Raw genomic sequence first — 21,008 nt, 5'->3', positions numbered from 1 at the left:
TAAAAAGCTGCTCATCCACATGGTGTTTCTTGGTACAGTCAATATAAAAGCTTAAAGCCCCTTGGGGTTCAGCCGATAAAGCCTACATTACTCTTTCGATGGATGAGGCGGGGGCAAAGAACCCTGGTAGGATGATGGATTACCAAACATGGAAGGGTGTCATAACTTTAGGTAAGAGGGCTGATGAGCCCTCACCGACAGCTTGTATGGGGAAAAAGATGGTAATGGGTGAGTGCACATCAGTGCCTGAAGTTCCCTCAAGCAACAAGCTGAAGTAATCACAATGAGGAAGATGGCCTTTAAAAGACAGGCGTTGCAGCAAGCAACTATGTATTGGCTTGAAGTGTGTACATGTGAGAAAGACTAAGTTAAGGACATACTGCGGCAACACAGTGTGGGAAGAAACGTGTGTCAAACCTTTAATAAATCTCATCACAACAGGTAAATTAAACAAGGATTGTTTGTCCGGTAAACATAGATAGGCTGAAAGGGGTGACATAACTTTTAATAATGCCTACTGTGAGGCCTTGTTAGGCTAAACACAAAAGAACATCTGACAGCTTTTCTTGTAAAGAATCAGCCTTGTGGATACCACATCAGGCCACAAATGTGTCTCACGGTCTAGCTTAAATGGACTTCGTGGGAGGGCACCTGGCAGCAAGGGAGGACATTTTCAGACGGCAGATCAAAGCAGTCCGGTTACGCCTCCAAATCCTCAAACATGGAGGTATAGATTGTGCAGATTCAGGTGAAGGACCCTACTCTGCGCAGAATCTACCAAGGTGGTACCCCTGACCCGAGGAGAGATGCTGATGCCCGGAAGGTCCAGGGACCACACATCCTGACCCAATCTGAAGCCACAAGGATGACCTGGTCGAATTCATCCCTGATGTTTTTCAGAACTTGGAGCAGGAAGGAAGCCATACAAGAGTCCCATGTTCCATTCCAGCTAGAATGCATCTCCTTGAGGGTGTTCTCGCAGAGCGCCAAAACGCCAAATTTCTGAGACTTATTATTCTCGAAAGTGGTGAAAAAGATCTGGCCATGGTTCTCCCAACTGTAAGAGGTCCTGCGCCACCTAGAGAAGTAGAAGACATTTGTGATCTGCTTGTCTGCTCTGGAATTTAAGGACCCTGCCAGGTGGTTCGTGAGAGGATGCTTCACCCAACACCTGAGGAACAGAGCCTAATGAGACAGGAACCAGGACCTCACTCTGCACTGCATGTTGCAGCACTACATGGCGGAGGTGTTGTCCGCAAGAACCTACACCAGCCTCCCTTGACGGATGGCAGGAAGGTCTTTAGAGCCAGACAAACGACAATCAACTCCAACAGACTGAAAGTAGCCAGGCATCCATCAGAGACCGGAGTCTTCTGAACTCCAACTTCCCCAGACGAGACACCAGTCTAGCATGCGCTCATACATCACTACCATAAGCTCTGCATGAAGAAGGGAAAGGGGCCTGATGGTGGACTAATTGTGTTTGAGCAGCTACCACTGCAGATCGGGAGCAATGAGGCGTGGAAGACATCGGTCACATTTCCTAGATGCTGGGCCCACTGGAACTTCAGATTCCATTGCAGAGTCCACATCTGCTATAATCAACAGGGAGGATGCAGAAGGCTAAGAAGCCTCAGAGCTGCTTCCACCAAAGTCCAGGACTGAGATTGAAGCATCCTGCTCACAGCCTGATATTCCTGGACTTGTTGCGGCAGAGCGGAGGCCTAAAGTCCGCTGCATCAATGAATGCTCCAAGACATGGAAAGCTCTGTGAAGGAGTCACGTGCAAGTTTAGCTCACTGATAGTGAACCCCCTTGTCAGGAGATTCGCTGTCGCCTGGAGGTAGTCTGTATATGAATGTGCCAAGCCTGCCATCACCAGCCAGTCATCAGGTTAGAGGCAACATCCCAAGGTGAGCAGAGACCACTGCCATCTCTTTCGTAACCAGCAAGTCGCACTACTGAGGAAGAGGAGCACGGCACACTGAAAAATCCCTCTGGCCTAACTTGAACCGCAGGTTCATGGTAATGCAGGATGGGTATATGAAAATACAAGTTTTGCAGGTCCAAGAACACAATCCTGTCCCCCTAGTCCGGAAGAGATAAGTTCTGGGCTAGCGTGAGCATTTCAAATTGGTTGTTTCTCTGGAAAGCATTCACAAGACAATGGTCAAAAACAGGCCAGAGATCCCCATCCTCCTTCGGCACAAGGAAATTGTTAGAGTAACACCCCTCCCCTCTTTCACTGTTTGACTCTGAAACCCTCTAGATAGCACCTTTTTGAGGGTAACACTTTCACCTCTTATAACAGAATGGCTAGATGCTCCTCTGAAACTCATTCTGATGTAGGGCAGGGGTACGAATTGTCAGGTCAACAAGAAAAGGTGGAGCACAGCCATGGTGAACAACTTTTAGAACCTGTCAGACGTGATGGATGGCCACCTTGGGAGGAAGTGTAAAATCCTACCTTGACAGGATCTGTATGCACCACTACTAAGGTCAAACTAAAGTGGCTCGGTGGCTGCTGCCACAGGAGAAAGGGACTGGGAGGACTGATGCCCCTGCTGACATGCATGCTGCCTGCCAGATCCTCATCCTCCAAAGGCCTGTACGCCAGCTCTCTGAAATAACCTCTGAACCTTTTGAGCTCAAGATGGAACTGCTTAGAAGGTGTTAACAAAGCCAAGGAGCATACTAGAGTCTACTTGCTTTAAAACACTTCAAGACAGAATTCGCTTTTTCCCAGAAAAGGCATGACCCATCAAAGGGCATATCAATAAGAGGGAATTGTACATGTTTAAAATGCCCCTTGGAATGCATCCGGCGAAGCACAACACTGGTTTCAATATATCTTCACAGGCAATGGTTAGTATCTAGGCCAACAAGAATCACTTATTTGGTTGTGTCTTGTTCATTATGAATTGGCAAAGAGGCCATCAGGTCTTCCGGATCCATCACAAGATCTTGCTGGTCATGTCCTAGAGGGCATGAGAATAGCAACCCGAAAAACATAGTGTTTACCGATCGCGATGTCAGACTGGCAAAATAGAACATACATTTGCCAAATGCCCAATTATGTTAGACATACGATCCAGAGGAGTTGTGATTAATGAATTGGAGTTCACCTTACTGGTATAAGCCTCAACCACAAGCCTCCCTGGCATAGGATGTTTTGAAAGAAAATTAGAGTCACCAGGAGCTAGTCTTGGAAGGCTGGCCACCTGCCCATTCACTGAGGTAAAGGAACAAGGCTTTGACTAAGTGCGCATCAAGACCTTGGCAAGGCCCTCGTTAAAGGAGAACATGGGATCAGACGTGGTAAGCCCAGGCTACAAAATGTACTTAAGGACATTTCTTTTAGTCTCTTCTGAAGGCAGCTGCTGCAAATGATGCATTTTCTTCCATTGGTATTCCAAGTGGAGACTCAAAACATCAGAGGCCGTATCAAGCACAACTGGCCTCTTGTAAACCCATGTAAAAGTTATCATCAGTGAAGTGAGTGGGGAGAAGTTGTCTCCCCCACTCCTCACCTCATATCCATCCTAGGGTGTGCCTTGTTCATATTCAGAGCAAAAAAATATAATGGGGCCTCTACTGTTCCGGCCACCAGGCCAGCGGCACTGGTTCAGAGTCAGGCTGTATAATGATTGGTTGTGGTTTTGTAACCTTGTTTTGCGACATCAGTTGAGATCGGGCAAAAGTCTGTTCAGTGACATTGGAATCATCACCAGATCCTCTTTTGGGACCTGTATCCACATGTAAGGACTTAGTGCAGGTCTTTGAGTTTTGAGTCTATACATGAGTTGATATGGGGTTCGGAGCAGATCCTTTGTGGGTCAGATGACACTGAGGATTGGTCTGCCAGCAGCAACCCAACTTGTGGCCCTTGCAATTCCTTGGGGTGCAAAGGCACACCATAAGGATTCAAAGTGCACCAAAAATCCATAGCATGGCTTAGTTGAAGGCTTCACTCCGCTGCAGTGTCACCAATTGTCTTGGAAATTAGGAGTATACTGGCATGAGCTGGTGAAATCAGCTCCGTGACCAGAGACCTAAAGAGAGATTGACTAACATCATAGCGCCTTCTCTTTGGATACAGAGTGGCAGGACAGCGCTAAATCCCACTTGGCTTCTTTGTGTTTGAACTTTGATTTGGACTTATAGGAAGGCTTCAACGGTGAAGATGATCTCTTGTGGGAAAGGCCGGGAGCATAATAGAGTCCATGCCCATTACTCGGAATTACACGAGGGCCGCAACTACATTTCATGTTTGGCAAAGTAGAGCTTCATTTCTGAGGCCTGGATCACCTTTGGGTGCATTTAACACATAACTTCAAGTCGGGTCCCAAACTCAGACCCCAGAGGCACACTTCGTGTGGGTCAGTGATGGACATCTGCTTTCTATAGTCACGCCATAGTTTGAAACTTGTTGTTTTAGGTGAGGACATTGTTCTCTTGCACTCTAGATTTAATTTGGAAGTCCTCTGAAAATCAATGAAATTATGAGAAATCTGAATCCATGTTGGAAGGCACAGAAGAAATTAACTGATGGCACATAAACAAAAACCTAGCAGTGCACAGGAGCATTTGTGGAGAAAATCATCTGGATCCAGTCATCTGGCATTTAGAAGTATTCAAAGGCAAGGAATCTGCAGTTGGAAGTACACATCTGGAAATGGCGTTCTGTGAATCCACACATGTTGGGAGAGAGGGATACAGAGAGAAAGAGCATTCTACATCCTATATAAGAAAAGTGATAATTGAAACAAATAGTACTGAAGAGGACAAGCTAAGGAGGTAAACAGGATCCAGACTTCGAGAATTTGTCATAATGTCAATGAAAATGGACACTAGGAAACGGTCTGTCCATTTTAAAAGGAAGCACATACTTCCCTAATCTGTGTGGCGGAACCTCCCTTTTAGAAAGCAGGGATTTTAGATTGAACAAGGGATTTTCTTTTGGGGGGGGCAGTAGAGCATGCAGGGTGGCATGCAAGTGTGCTCATACATCTTCTATGGGCTATTGATACTTACTTATGGACGATTTGAGACTATTGTGTACTTAAGGTGTGACAAACTGTTTCAAAAGCAGGTTCATTATAAAGGTGAGGATAAGAACACAATTATACCTCTTATCAAATATAAAGTCTGTGGGCTCTGCCTGCAGTATTTACCTTGATTTGATGATGCTCCATGCTTGACTGTAGAAATTCCATGTCCAAAAGTCATTCTTTTCAACCATACCAACCAGCCCTCCAAAGACATACATTGCATCATTGTACACAACAGAAGAATGTCCATATCGGGGCCCTGGTCCACAATCACAAGTGACAGGTGGTAAACATGTCCACGTCATTGAATCTAAAGTCAGAGAAAAAATTAATTAGTGCATAAAACGTTGCCATTTAATGCCCACTCTAAGTCAGAGTTACCATGGCTACATAGGGAATGCTAGAAAGAGGTGCGATAAAATAATAATCCATTGCAAATACCATCAAAAGAAAGCACAAAAACCAGGGGAGTACATTTTTTAATTGGCCACATATTTAATATCACTCTTTCCATTCCTACACAACTTTGAATGGCTATTGTTGTGACATTCTATTGGCACTAACATCACATATGCCTTAATGGTATAATTTGTGACTTTTGACGATATTTGTAATGTACTGTGCCATGAGATATTGCTGCTGTATTAATGTGCTTCACAGACCTTTTGAACATTGTGGTGCCTTCGATTGTTTACATGCCTTTTCAATAAAAAGAATTATAAAAAACAAAAAATATCACATATGCCATTTGCTGCATTTGATCCTTATGCTAAGAAAGAGCTTGAGACTTAGAAAAACCTAAAAATACTAATGCTCAAAGGTTCAACCATAATGGCTTTGAACACCTAAGAACAGACAGCTGAAATAATCCATTTTGACCTGGTTTTAATATCTTTCTTTTTCCTTCTACATATTGTCATTGCATTCTTAAGGTAGAGTCTAAATGAACATTGAATTTACCGCAAGCTGATGACATGCAACTTTCAACAAAATTAATTGAAAAAATCATGAAAGGTCAACAGTAATGTTTTTGCCCTAGTTATTAAATTAATATTAGGTTTTAAGACAAAAGGAAAATACAAGAGCAATGGGTTAATTGTGAAGTATATTGCTTGGAGATGGGAGAAAAGCAAATGAATAAAGTAGGCAATGTATTTATTTCAAAAGATGGATCCATTTGGGCTTCTGAGTAGACAAATCTCACTGACCGAGAGGAGGAAGAATGGGCCAGTAAAAGATAAACGGGGTAAAGGTGCAAGAAGGAGAGGTGACCCAAAAAGTATTAAACAAATTTGAAGCAGTGGTTCATAACCTGCGGTCTAGTGACCCATGGCAGTCCGAAAAGCCTACACAAGCGGTCCCTGACAGTTTAGCAAATTAAATAATATTAACAGATTAATAGGATTAATAAAGTGCATATAAATAAAGAAGCAAAATGTATAAATTGAAAATGATAGAACCTTCTGTGAATGTAACGGAATTTGAAATTGGAGGTTAAAAAAATATTAAGTTAGTATCCTAAGATTATTTGTAGGAGCAGTACAAGTTCATCGAACATAAAATAGTATGTATGATTAGTGACTTCAATTAAATTAAAGAAAATCTACAACCTTCCTATTCAAAGAAGAAACTTTATTTCGGCCGGTGCCCATAAAAGTGCATGTGCGTTACAGTAACATTTCATTAAGACGGTCCACATGGGCATGTGCCCAGACCCCATAGCCTTGGATGAAAAATTTCCATCACAAAGGCTAGCACCCCATAAAATAGACCTAGATGTATACAAATATAAGCCATTAATAAAAATATATATAAATCATATTACAACCACTAAAACACACATAAAAACCATATAAATTAAAAATGGAGAAAAAGGGACCTATTCGAATGTTGATTCCCCCCCCCCCACATTTATTTAAGAATTAAATTAAATATTGCACTATTGGAGTTATTTTCTGTATTTTTTGTGAATTGTTTTGCGGTTCAAATCATTGAAAACAACATGTTTCGTTGCAGATGCTTAGGCCAGGATTCCGGGCTTACCAGTAATGACTAAGTGGGGTTCCCTAAACTCCAATAAATGATTCAGTGGGGGTCCTCGGGTTCTAGTAATGATTAAGTGGTGGTCTACAGAGGTCAAAAGGTTAAGAATCACTGGCTTAAAGCACACACAGTTATTGAAGATGTTCGGACTCTCAGCCCCAGAAGTAATAAACATTTTTTACGGTCGCAGATGGCCTGATTTGCAGAATCAGACAAAATGTGATTCAGTAACAAGTTACAGAATCGCAATTTGCATTTGCAAATGGGTATTCGGAAGGAGAGTGTTTAAGGCGTACCTTCCAAATACCAAATTGGTATAGTATGTATTACTGTTTTTGCGTTAGAATTTCGGACCCAAATCAGTAATACTTTACCACCTGTTTAAAAGTAGAGGCAATCCATTTGCAAATTGGAAGGGGTCTTCTCTGGAGCCCTTACACTTTGAGAATGTTAAATTATGTTTTTAAGATCAGGCATTGACCCAAGGGACCACTGCCTACTCTTAAAAAATGAAACTCAAACGTTTCAGTTTCTTTTTATAAAATCATTCCGTTTTCTTTTAAGGAAAACACGTTGCATAGAAAAAAAAAAGCTTTATTAAAAAGCAATCACAGACCTAGTGGTCTGCTGACCACAACAGGCTACCATCCCTGTGATGGTGGGGATTCCAAATGGTTTTCAAAATGAGACTTACCTCATTAATATTCATGCAGTAGGTCGATTTGCGAACTACTAGGAATCACTATTGGGGAACACAAAAATCCATACATTAAGAAAACCGATTTCCCTAATTCAAATTCGGAGATAATACCACTTAGGCAATCGGTATTTCTAATGTTTGTACATCTGGCCCTATTTTTTCCAAATGTGAACATTTCTTGGAGGATAATGAATTCCGCACAATTTGAAGTGTGTCACTGGGACCATTAACTGCAGTCTGCTAACTGGGTCTTGCAGGAGTATAAATACTGGTCTACAATATGGCAATTCACCAATGCTAGCGTGTTAGTATAGCTTGAGTCTTCCACATGCTAGTGATTTTCTTGAAGTGTGAAGGCCACAGGCATGTCAAGGAGTTTGGTTTGTGGGATGAGCATCCACTTGGGAGTTTCAACATTTAGAGAAAGAACTGTGAGAGATGCTTACTTGTACCAGAAAGTACAATGTTAATGATGGATGTGCTGACTCTGCTCCAGTATACCTATGCTAGAGCAGAGAACACATATATATATAAAATCTACTGGCGGTCGCCAGTAGATAGTTATAGTGAGGACCTATTCTCCATAGGAAGTCCGCAACATTCTATTCCCAATAAGTCTGGCGGCGGTTGACGAATCCTCGCGAAATTTTCAAAACTTTTGGCCAGCTCTGCTCCGACCCTGAAAGTTTTGCTGTGATCCGTCAAGCGGGGGCCGAGAAAAAAGGGGGGTCCCAAAACGCGTTTTCTCCATGCAATTTCCCATAGGACCTGTTGTTGCAGCTACAGCCCGAACTGCTGAACGGAATTACACCAAATTTGGCAAAGAGGTAGTCCTCAGTTCAGACTCATGCCTTTTGCTTAAATGGTGTAAATCCGTTCAGCATTTCCTGAGAAAATTTGAGTTAAAAGTACATAAATATCTATGGCCGGGGAGGATCCGCAGACCCTATCCGCACCCTCCCCGAACCCTCCCGAGCACGAGCTGAATGCTAATTGGCTGTCAACACTCCAGATCAGGAAGTGTTGGCAGCCATCTTGTGCCTCGGTAGAACCGAGGCACAAGAATCCTAAAAAACAAACGCGAAAAACGCAACAAGGGGGCAGGGTAGAAACACCCTGACCCCCTAGGCCTGCTCAGGGGGTCCCACAAGGAACCCCAGGGCCAAAAAAATAATTAAAAAAAATAAATAATCGTCGAGATTCGCGCACCCAGCGTGAATTTCGGCTGAAAATATAAAAAAAAGTTCAGCGTGGTCTCCCGCGCTGAATATTCTATTTTGCCCCCGGGGGCCAAATCCCCCTCTTACTATGAATTTTTGGTAGGTGACTAGAAACTGTGGTAGGTAATGAGGCTGTTAGAATTAAAGCTAGTTCCAACCCGTTCTTTTCACACACTTCAATATCAAGACAATTTGTAGCCATTTTCACTAACTTTGATAAACTCCTCAACACGGAAACCATAGACAAAGCAGCACTTCACAGGTTTGAATCTGCAGCAATGTCATAAACCGAAGAGACTCGTTTTTCAGAACTCCAGCCCAAGAAATGTATTTAGTTGTCAGCGCGAGCGGCTGCAGCCTCCCCCGTGTTTGCAGAACGCCGGCTCCTTTTTCAGGCTCTGGCAAATTCTCAAAACTTTTCATGTAATTACTATTGTTGGTTATCAAGAGAATCCCAACAAACAGAGGGCATGTCTCTCAGCTCCATCATTGTCTGAAAGCATTGACACCTTTTCCAGGGGGCCTGACACTGTTTTGTGTGACTGGCCCCATGATGCTGATCACATAATCGCGACAATTAGGAGGATGACCTCATAGTATTATCCACGCGACCCACCCAAACCACGTCCATATGGTTTGAAATAGCTAATGAGTCAGCTAATGTGCTATGTCCAGGAGTAATGGATACTCCGCACGCATGACATGAAAGTGCAATTTGCCAACGTTGATGGATTAAGGTTTTCAAGTTGGCATTGCCAGCATTACTCACTCGCACTGAGTTTAGCACAGACAGGAGACTGCAGGCCCGATCCACATAAAAAACGGGATCAGGAGGAGGCCACGCCCCCACCTTTCATCACTCTGCAAACGCACCCCCTGGCGCGTTTGCAGAGGGGGAACCAATTCCCCTTCAATACTGGGTGTCCCTGGGGGCCAACTAGCCCACCGGGAACCTCCAGTATGCACCAGGGGGCTGCGTTGCAGAGAGGTGCTCTGAGGCCACGCCCCTTTTTACACCTCCTTGCAATGCAGCTCTGTGGCGCTTAATGGAGGTACCTGGTGGGCTAGTTGGCCACCAGGGGACCTCAGGATTCAAGGGGACTTAATCCCCCAACTTAAAACACCCCACGGGGCGCGTTTGCACAGTGGTGAAGGTAGGGGGCGGGGCCTGAGGTGATATGTGTGCAAACACGCCCTGTGGCGCGTTTTAAGTTGGGGAATTAATTTCTCCTCAATCCTGAGAGTCGCTGGGGACCAACTAGCCCACCAGGTACCTCCAGTAAGCGCCACGTAGCTGCGTTGCAGAGTGTTGTAAAAAGGGGCGTGGCCTCTGAACATCTCTCTGTAATGCAGCTCCCTGGCACATATTGGAGGTACCTGGTGGGCTAGTTGGCCCCTAGGGGACCTCAGGATTGAAGAGGAATTAATTCCCCAACTTAAAACGCCCCACAGGGAGTGTTTGCACACGTCACCTTAGGCCCCGCCACCTTCCTTCACCATTGTACAAATATTCCTCTAAAATCAGCCGAAGTACGAGTTCCGATTTACTCACCTGTAATCAGGAGAGAACCCAGGGCTGCATCTTTTAGCCCAGCACTGACCCTGAAAAGTAATTCTAAGCGTACTTACAAGTAACTTGTATTTCCTTCCATAGGAATCCATTGTGTGGTTTTCACCAGAAAATTTTCTAAGTGTCTATTTTCACAAACTAAAAATATTCCTAAAAAATCGTCTGTATGACTTAAACACATTCTTTCAACTGTTTACAGGAGGTTGGCCAGTGCTGGATCCAGGATCCACCACTGAGTAAGAAAAAGTAACGATAACACTACTTACCTGCTAAGTGAATTTTCTGCCTTAGGATAACATTGGTGATTCTATGGGAAAAAGTTTCTAAGTGTCAACTTTTAAAATACAATAATATTCCTTAAAAATTACTACTGTAACCAAAGCGCTTTTACTCAACTGTTTACAGGAGATGTCCAAGGACTGAATCTAGATCCAGTCCTGTGGTTAGAAAAGTAATCCATAAAGTACCTAATTGCATTTAATTAGAAATTCACATTGAGCTCAATGTTGCTTTGTGTTTGAAATTGTGTTGCCCATTGCAACAACTGTAACTACTGTACTTAAAAGTCTGTTGCCAATTTGCCAAGTGTTTAAAATAAAGTAATTCATTCTGAGAAAGTATATTTTGTATTGTAATGTATAATGTAATTATAATGTAATTAAAAAATATATATCTAAAATTAAATAGTTTTAAAAATGTAGTAAATCAGTATAACAATTAATACATTAAAAATTGTCATTTACAAAACCTTTGAAATTCACTGAAAAAACCATAGGTTTCAGGCCTGATATAGTTAGGAATTAGCATTTACAAAACCTTAGAAATTCACTGAAAAAAACATAGGTTTCAGGGGCGTTATAGTTAGCTGGACATTTCCCTCGTACAAAACCCTAGAAATTCCCCCGTAACTCACGACCCCGCAATGCACTGCTGATGACGTTACATATTACATCACTCATGACATGGTCAGTGACATCACTGATGACATCTCAAATGACATCACTGATGACGTCATCCAGTGAGTCTGTGTTTCTGTAAAGTTTTAATATGTTTAATATATATAGGGAAAGGCCTGTTGAAGAATGAGTGGGTGTACAAGTATGTGAATGGATGATTTTCTAGGTGCGAAACGGTCTCTATAAGTGAGTCATTAAATGTATCTAACTGCAGACTAGTGACTAAACTGTGTGAATGTCTGTATGTGTCTGTGTGTTGGTGTACAAGTGGCTGCATGGTTTTGTGAATAGCTATATGAGTATCTATATGGGTTATTGATTGGTTGTCTGAGTATTTGTATGGGTGCCTGAGTGTTTGTGTGGGTAGGGTGTGTGTGACTCTGTGCATAGATGTGTGAGTGGGTGTTTCTATGGGTGCATGGTTTTAAGAGTACAACTGTGATGGACTGTATGGTCGGTGAGTGTATGTATGGGTGTGTTAGTGACTGAATGTATATTTCAGTTGTACATGTGTCAGTAACTACATATGTGAAACACAGTGTATATGTGTGTAACAGTATATAACTATCTATATGTGAGAGTGTGATTGCGGGAGTGGCTGTATGGATGAGTGTGTGCTTGTATCAGTAATTGTATAAGAGCGTCAGAATTTGTTAGTATTTTTATGAGTAAGTAAACTTGAATGTGTTTAACTGAATAGGTAAGTAAATTGGACTGTGATTAATTATTTGCATGACTGACTAGGTGTGTCAGTACTTCAATGGATGATTGGCGGTGTGTGAGTGTCTATCCCCCCACCGCTAAGGAAGAGGTAAAAAGCCTAGGCTTTTGGATCGATAACGACCTAAGCTTTAGAACGCAGGCAACAAAAACTGCAGGAACATGCTTCGGACTCCTTAGAGCCTGCAGAAAGGTCTTCCCGTTGCTCCCAGCGAACGCCAAGAAACTTCTCATTCAGGGCCTCATTCTGGCGAGACTAGACTACTGCAATGCTATTTACTTGGGAGCTCCCGAAGCCACGCTCAACACCTTGCAGAAAGTCCAAAATGCCGCCGCGCGCCTTCTGACTGGTACACCAGCAAGATCATCTGCTAAACCAGCCCTCGAGTCTCTCCATTGGCTCCCAGTCAGAGAAAGAGTGGCCTTTAAGGCTCTCTGTCTGGCCCACAAAACCCTGAACAACAATGGCCCTCCCCTCCTCAAGGAATTCATTATCCCTTACAAAGCAGAAAGGGCCCTCCGGTCCAGTGGAGAAAATTTCATCACAGTCCCCAGAGTCAAAAAAGCCAGGACCGGTGGCCGCCGCTTCTCGGTCCACACGGCCAAACGCTGGAACAACCTCCCAAAACGATTGAGATTAGAACCCAATCTTCTTCAGTTTAGAAAATCACTGAAGACCCTCCTCTTTCCTCATCCATAAAACTCCCCCACTGGTGATACCCTCGGAATTTCAGGTTTAGCGCTGGGATGCTCTAGGGTTACTACGCGCTCTACAAAACCTTTAAATAAATAAATAAATAAATATAGGTGTATAAATGCATATGATAGTCCTGTACGGAGTGACTGTAAGTATGAGTGACTGTACAGGTGAGTGAGTGGAGATGTATGTAGACCTAAGAGTCAATGAGTGGGTATGTAGTTATTGGTATTGGAGTATCTATGGTTTTCAAAATGGCCATCTGAAATTTTGAGTCGGTGTATCAAAGGTTATATTAGTGTGTGAGAAGATGCACTAATTTATCACATGGATGACGTCATCAGTGATGTCATCAGTGATGTCACTGACCATGTCATGAGTGATGTAATATGTGACGTCATCAGCAGTGCATTGCGGAGGCGCGAGTTATAGTTAGCTGAACTAACTATAACGGGGGAATTTCTAGGGTTTTGTACGAGGGAAATGTCCAGCTAACTATAACGCCCCTGAAACCTATGGTTTTTTCAGTGAATTTCTAAGGTTTTCTAAATGCCAATTCCTAACTATAACGCCCCTGAAACCTATGTTTTTTTCAGTGAATATATATATACATATATATACACACATATATATATTGGGATGTAAGATTATGAGCATCCATAAATTAATGTATTGATCCTTGAAAATCTGTTTTCAGAAAGAGTCATATCGAATTTTAAGTCTGAGACAGATATGGGATTGCTGCAAGTTCTTTGGAGCAGCACTAGAGAGTGAAAATTGTGGGTGTTATTGTAAACATACACATAAATGTTTATAATATTTCAACCAAATGTCGTTTTGTTTTGCACATCTTTAAAGGAGCTAGTTTCCTTTCGTCTGAACAGCTTACGATATTTATGCTCTTGTCAATCCAGTTATACAAGTATTGAGAGATTTCGTGATAAGGAGGCCCTTATTAAACGCTATAATTCTTTTTAGCCATTTGTGCTCGCTGTATTTGTTGATTGACTTGGTGTGTTACCATTTGCAACTGGAGAGGTTGTCTCCCTGACTCAAGTTGATGGAATGCTGCAAGAGAACAAATGTGGGAATGGATTCAAGAATCACCTGGGCAGCGCACAGTGAGCAGGTCATTGCAGAGTGCTGCAGAAATTCAGGCCAGCTATAATTACGTATTTGCCCTTTCATAAGAATCTGGTTATCTGAAAAAGGGTGGAGGGTTCAGGAGTTATTGTGCTGCTGAAAGTAGGATCCCTGTGATGATGTGTTTATTTATTAATTAATGTTTTTTTATTCAGTGTGGACTCTGTACCAGAGGACATTAAATCTTTCGAATAGGTTGTAATCATAGTGTCCAAGGAGGGGCTCATGATAAACAGGGGGGAAGGTGCAATATTCAAACTAGCACTATATGAGAGTGATACATTTGACAATCTATATCATATAGGAAAATCTGTACCAGATAAGGTTGTAGCTGTAGGTGTTTCTCTTTATTTTGTATGCCTTGAGATCTTATTAGGCACAGCATTAACTGATCAGGGGATGCAAGAGGGTGGTGAGGAATTTGCAGATAAAGTTTTCACCAAACGTATTGTTACAGAAGGTATGTACCCTTCCCTTTTGATAGATATAGCTCCCTGCACATTCCTCACCTACGAATAAGTCTCTGAAATATCTCACTAGGATGTGGAAAGGAACAGTGTAAATTACCCAAGAAAACCATACATCACAGCCTTGACCAAAGAGCCATCACTGAGTGCATAATGTATGAGCAAGTAACATTTGTCAAAGGCATGCAGGGATGATCACATGTTCACCTCGAAAACTGTTATATTCCATATAGGTATCCCAATATAGGCTCAGATAACTGCGCCTACATTCTCCCCTACATTACACACAACGGTTCTTGGGGACTGACCTTTTACCTAGATATGACACTGCACACAGAACGCAGGATTTCCCTAGTAGCAGCCTCATACATTATGCATGAGGATTCTTGTAAACTCGGCAGGACTCTCATCTCCGCAATAATAACTATGTATAAAGTTCATTCCAGACGTCATCCTAATTCAGACACTGGCACAGCAAGGTAGAACCCCCGGGGAAACCTTTGGGTATATAAACATCACATCTTGCTCAGACAAGGAGAGGAGATCAGGACTTCCTTGCAGACACACTGACGCGAGACACTGAAGCCCCTGCATGCAAATACTCCAGCTTGCAGTGGTCTGACATCCCTTGTGGGGTGTCCAACCCAATACCAGGACAGGGTCCCACAGTTTCTCACTTCAGGTAATGGAGGTTGACTTTATCCTAGAGGGATTCTTTTTTTTTTTTTTTTTTTTTTGAAAAACCTTTATTGACATTTCAACCAATAACAAGTATGGGCCTACAACCCCCGGGGCCGGCCGCTAAGCAGTCAGAGTAACAGAAATCACAGTTTAATCACAGCCAGCACCACGGGGAGCAGAATCTCCATGCAAGTATACTCTCGGCCACTGAACAGCCCAAGTAGGAGACCAGGATACAAAAGGTTTTCATTTTATAATAAGGGAGGATGGAAGGATCAGGTGCCAAACAGTTTCCCAGCAGCGAAAAATGACAGGCAGAATAATAAACGTCAACAATAAACAACAATTTATCTAATCAATGGCGCTGAAACAGAAAGTTCAGGATGTGGAGGAATATCACGGCCATTTGCGCCTGCAGTCCCCTGCCCTAAAACCCAGAAAACACCACGGAAATTGTGGCACACATGAAAAAGCAGTGATTAACAACGGAGGAGTTCTACCATGCTGATCCCAGAAAAGAAAGAGAAAGAAGAATAAGAGAAGAAAAAGGAGGCCATGGAAAAAGAAGGGTTAAAGACTAAAGGATCCCCTCCCCCAACCCCCCACCCTGCACCTCTGCAGATGAGTACGCCCCCCCCCCCCCCCAGCAGTGTGCCTGTCGCCCCGGAACCAGACCCGAAATATAGAAGAAACAGGGAAAGAGGAGTAAGAAAAGAAACCCCACCAGACGGGGGGGTAGAGAGAATATTAATAAACTGGAGGAGGGCCTTCAAAACATGCCCCCGGCTTCTCCCTCCCGCACAATACGTTTTCCCCCAAAGCAAACAATAAGCAACACAAAATCGACCATGTCAAAGAAAAATGGGGAGCATTATGCACCTATTACACTAACAGTTATGCCGTGAGAGCACGCAACCCCTGAGCCCGCCCGCCTATTGGATGACCACCTCTGAAGGATCAGCCTTATCCTTGGCCACTCTTTGCGAATCTACCCATGCATACCCGTCGGCCCAGTGCCATGTCCAATGTTACAACGAAGAGGAGCGTCCAAAAAAGACCAGGAAGCGACACACACAGGTAGGGTGGAAGTCTCTGAATACCAACACAGTCAGCAGTATGGAGGGACGTCTTTCCCAGTGCTGCCCCAGGATCTGCACTGCACACAAGGTCAAGGAAGGTGGAATCAGCCAGAGCAGGCGACCGTTGCTTGAATATTGCGTGGGTCGCCGGAGGCCGCGCACGGGAGAAGGCCACCACCCCCCACTCAGGGCCAAGACCTCCGGAACAGACCGGACCCACCGCCAGCCGATCACACGTTAGTATACTGTCCGGAGTCTCCAGCTGGTCACTATTCACAGGGGCGGCCACGACACTGTCCTCCTGTGTGCAGTGTAGGAAGTCCCTGTGTACCTGGGGACAGGCAGGCCGCAACTGCTCCGACGCTGATGCCACCCCATCAAGCTTACTTCCCAATACCCAGGCGCCGTGGACCAAGGTGGAATGAAGGGCACCGAGAGCCTCGAGAAGATCACCATACCCCAGCACAGCTCCCGGCGCTCTCTCCCCTACGCTCCTCATAGTCGCACACTTCCAATCTTGCTGCGACCCAGTGTACAGGATGGTAGACTTCGTCCTGTCAAGATGGCCGCCGGGTAGGTCCAACCCAGATTGGGACCAGGACTCAGGGACAAGCGCCTCAAGTTCCATGTCACTGGAAACAGGGTTTCGGGGGCAGGCAAAAAATATATCCGGTGTGTGGTCACGGGCAACAGTCATCCCCACCACGGACCTGCGCCCGCGAAAATCCGAAAGCAGCCCGCAAGAATCCGGGTGAGTTACGGGCGGCGGCCGGGCAGCTCACAGGCGAAGGTTGAGGCAATCACCGGAAAGTCTTGGATTAGCCACCTCGGGCATGCACTCGTTCCGCTACGCTTAGTGGTAGGAACGACCACGGCGAAATGTAGGCCGATATTCGCACCGCTCCGGTAGTCCGACTCCACCCAGTCACCAAAGGCCGCTGTTGTTGAACTGCCGCCCGGCCATGTTGTCCACTCGAGGTCCCGGTTCCAGGGTTGCACAGGCCGCAAACTTCAAATGGACATTTCTCCGGCGATACCGCCGCCAGAAACTTCGGAGGCACACGATCGGTTGAGGCTCTCATTCACCAACACGGGCATATAGCGCAGGCTAAGGATCTCATGCAGGATATCTGTGCGGGATGCTGAGGTTCACGGAGCCGGGAGCCTACGCTGCCGTCCCGGTCGCCATCTTGGCTCCTCCCCCCCTAGAGGGATTCTTGGCTTAACACATACATACATACTAGGTACACTTAGGTACATCTAGTTAGGGTAGCATCGTAGGAGTACGCATTTTATTGTCATGTATTTTATATACTTACCTGTATTCATGGTTATAGCAAGATGGTAGAACTCTACCATCATTTTACTTTCCTAGTGCTTTTAATCATCTAGATCTGTTACTGTCTAATAATTGTTTCAGTACACCTATTTTACACTAGAATAACGACTGCTCAATAAATACTTATTGAAAATGTCACTACCGTTTATTCTGTGTATCTCTCCGAGACTAGGTGAGCACGAGGGACTGAGCAAAAAGTAGTACACTGGTTCCATAGTCCTGAGGGATCAGGGTTGTCATGTTTTAATAGTTGCCAAGAACTGTCCCCTCCTTGGTAAGAGGAGTTTCTAGTGGCACCGTGAGCTAGCTCGTACACAGGCCAACATACCCAGTGGGGGTGTCTAGAATCAGTCTGACACCAATCCTACAGTGTATGTTTTCTAAACGTGCAGATCCTGTATACGTTTTATAGGAACTACGCGACAAAACAGCCATGGAAACATCGCTGGAGAGAATAGTGGAAACTGCCACAACCCTAGACGGTAGGCATGAGTGTGAATTTTTGGGCAAAAACCTAGTAGATGCTGATTCAGAAAAATGACACACTTGGGTCACAGACTTGCTTTTTGTAGCAAGTGAACCCCAAAAGGTCCTGCACATCCTCTGTTCCGTGGAGCACAATCAACAGAATAGAATACTGAAGTTCTAGGTCCAGTCTATGTAGCTGCTGCTCGGTTGGATGAGGAGATGGGATAATGGACTAGGCCATATAGATGGCAGATGCTACAGTGAGTTGGAAGGATAAGCAGATAGGAGGGACCATCTTATCTGGTAGAAAACTGAAAGGTGGACAATCTGAGAGGGCTTAAAGTTGTGTCACTCTTCGAGATGAAATTATTACCAACAACAAGGTATTCGTCAAAGTGTGAAATCAAACCTGGCAATTGTGTATTGGCTCATATAGATATGCCTTTAAAGAAAATCAATGAGATTCAAATTCCACTAAGGAGCAAAAAAAGCAGTGGAAAAATTGAGTAAAGTAAGCCTTTCAGCTAATGTGCCACAGCCCAGCAAGAAGGCCCATTTCACAATTAGAGAGAAAGGGGATGCAGAATGATCTCTGAAATATATTTAAAGGCGGCACAGTTAAAAGCTTCTTGGAATACAAAACTATTTCAGCTGGGCGAACAGGAAAGGCTCGGTTAAGCCCAATTGAAGTACTTGGTTCTAATCTTCAGATTTAAAACAATATATACACAGCATCAAGCAAGAAGGTTTCACAGGGATAAAGGCAAATATTAAAAAATGACTTTTACAGTAGCTTAATTAGCAACATAAAGAGGGAGCTACATTATAAGACCCTCTACACCACTAGTCTTCCTCATATATAGTGCACAGCTAGTCAGGACCATTGGTTTGGAATGTGGGAAAAGAGAAGATGCCTTACATATTTGGTGGGGCTGCCCCAAGATGGCAATGTTATACAAGAGTAGCTAAGGTTCTGCAAAATGTCTTTAGTTCTGGCTAAGGTTTTACAAACATTCCTCTCAATGCCAGGGTTGTTCTGCTTAAGGCCAGCTGGCTTCAAAGGTTGGTATGTGGTTCTGCAATGTATTTGAGCCATGAAAACAACAACGGCATTCAAGTGTAATAAAAAGGAGAAACAATTGCTGGCCTGGTGGCATCAGACTATGGACAATTCTGACACTTAAATGTTTGACCTAAGACCCAATTGCATCCCAAAGGATATCTGAAGGAGTGTGGAAACCATTGATGGAGATTCTATGTCAGTGAATTTTGAACAATCTGTGCCCTCAAGATGTAGAGCAATGAATCTGTTTAACTGAATACAAACTAGATATGAATTAAAACTGAGATTAGATTACTCTTATCGAACTTTGAAACCTTGCTTCCCGTGAATATACGTATCGGTTGTTCAAATGTAAACTAATATATAAAACTTCTGAATAAATAATTAAAACTGCATGGATTTTAACAACCTGTAAGGAGCCTATGATTGATGCAGAAGAAACCAGCATTAAGGGCATGGTTACTATGTGCCTAACGGTGGAACAGACACAAAATCCTGCAAGATTTGGAACCTGAAAATGACGAAAAAGGAAAATCCAGAATGGTGGTGATGCATGAGGACTCAAAACAGGAGGAGGGAGAGAATGGCCTGAGGCTCAAAGCGACTGCACACGTCCTATAGCATGAGATAAATACAAAGGAAAAATTGCAGAATTGAAAGCTTGGGAGCCACTACTGCTAGGCAACATTTATCTTTGGCCACACAAGAAAGCAACAATTGTACAAGAAGCAGTTTACTCCATGGGTTCAGAGAAGACAAATTGAGAGAAAGAGTGAGAACAGGGAGATGCAGAAAGAAAATTAAAACAGTTGAGGTGATGCAGAAGAAAGGAACTGAACACATTTTCTTTTAGACATGTATTTCGTATGGTTATGTGAGAAGGCGTTTGTAGGAAAGTAGAACATTATGTCGTGATGCTGGTTAGACTTCACCATGCAGTACTCACACAATCCCCAAAGATGGTCCTTGGATTCACAATATTAAATCCTTAGCTCAGTACTAGTAGTGGAGCAAAGAGCAGTCAGTCTTTACTAGAGGAACATGTGCTAAGCATTTCAGAGTACCAACATGAATGAAAAGTAATTGACACAACTCTAAAGAAATCCGACACCAATTTATAATAATAAAGAATATTTTTAGCTTAATTAAGAAACTAAAACGAAGACGATCAGAATCATATAACCAGAGTTATAGATTTTAGAAGAAAACATAAATCACAGCAATTTAATACTGCAGAACTTTTGCACTGCGGTCAATTGGAAAAGTTGGTAGTGACAACTGGTCACTTGCAGGTAGAGTTGCGCGGAACTCAAGGAAAGTAAGGGTGACGGTGGTCCCAGGACCACGCCACAACAGTCAGCTCAATTTTACCTGGCCCATGGAGCCCGGGTTCAGAGTTGACTTGGCTGTCCCTGGTACTGAACGGGAGCTGCAGGAAAACAGTTTTTACTGCTTACACGGTGCTGCGGGCAAACATGGTGCAAAATCTCAACAACTGGGCCCAGGCTGACGTTGGATGAAAGTGGTATGTAGTTCACTCTAGATGCAGTGTCGCAGGAAGGGGTCAGTCGCCAAACTGGCGACTAACAAGCCCTGGCAGCAGTAACCACAGCAGATGGATATTTTAATGTCGGAAGGCTGGAGGGAACACATTAGCTACCTGAAACTTCGTGGAGTGAAGGACTACAGCTCCCACAATGCACTAGATCACCTGGTTTCGGGCGATCCCTTGGAGGGCCCGATGGCCAGCAATTCTTTGGATCCTGTGCCTTGTTTTACCTGCAGTTTGCAAGGGATTTGTGCCACTAGTC

The 21,008-nt window shown here is 43.8% G+C and overlaps 1 protein-coding gene across 1 annotated transcript in view; it reads right to left on the bottom strand.

Annotated features, from left to right (window-relative positions):
- Positions 1 to 21,008, bottom strand: part of LOC146861596 (kelch domain-containing protein 1-like) — a 347,431-nt gene that overhangs the window by 44,463 nt on the left and 281,960 nt on the right. The window contains exon 7 of the mRNA XM_085645977.1: positions 5,175 to 5,361. Within this exon, the coding sequence (XP_085502103.1) occupies positions 5,175 to 5,361 (187 nt within the window). The remainder of the gene's footprint in view (positions 1 to 5,174; positions 5,362 to 21,008) is intronic.

The sequence above is a fragment of the Triturus cristatus genome, chromosome 3_1, assembly GCF_964204655.1.
Source record: "Triturus cristatus chromosome 3_1, aTriCri1.1, whole genome shotgun sequence".
NCBI classification, from domain to species: Eukaryota; Metazoa; Chordata; class Amphibia; order Caudata; family Salamandridae; genus Triturus; species Triturus cristatus.
The sequence above is the reverse complement of the archived record's forward strand: the minus strand, read 5'-3'. Positions and strand labels throughout refer to the sequence as shown.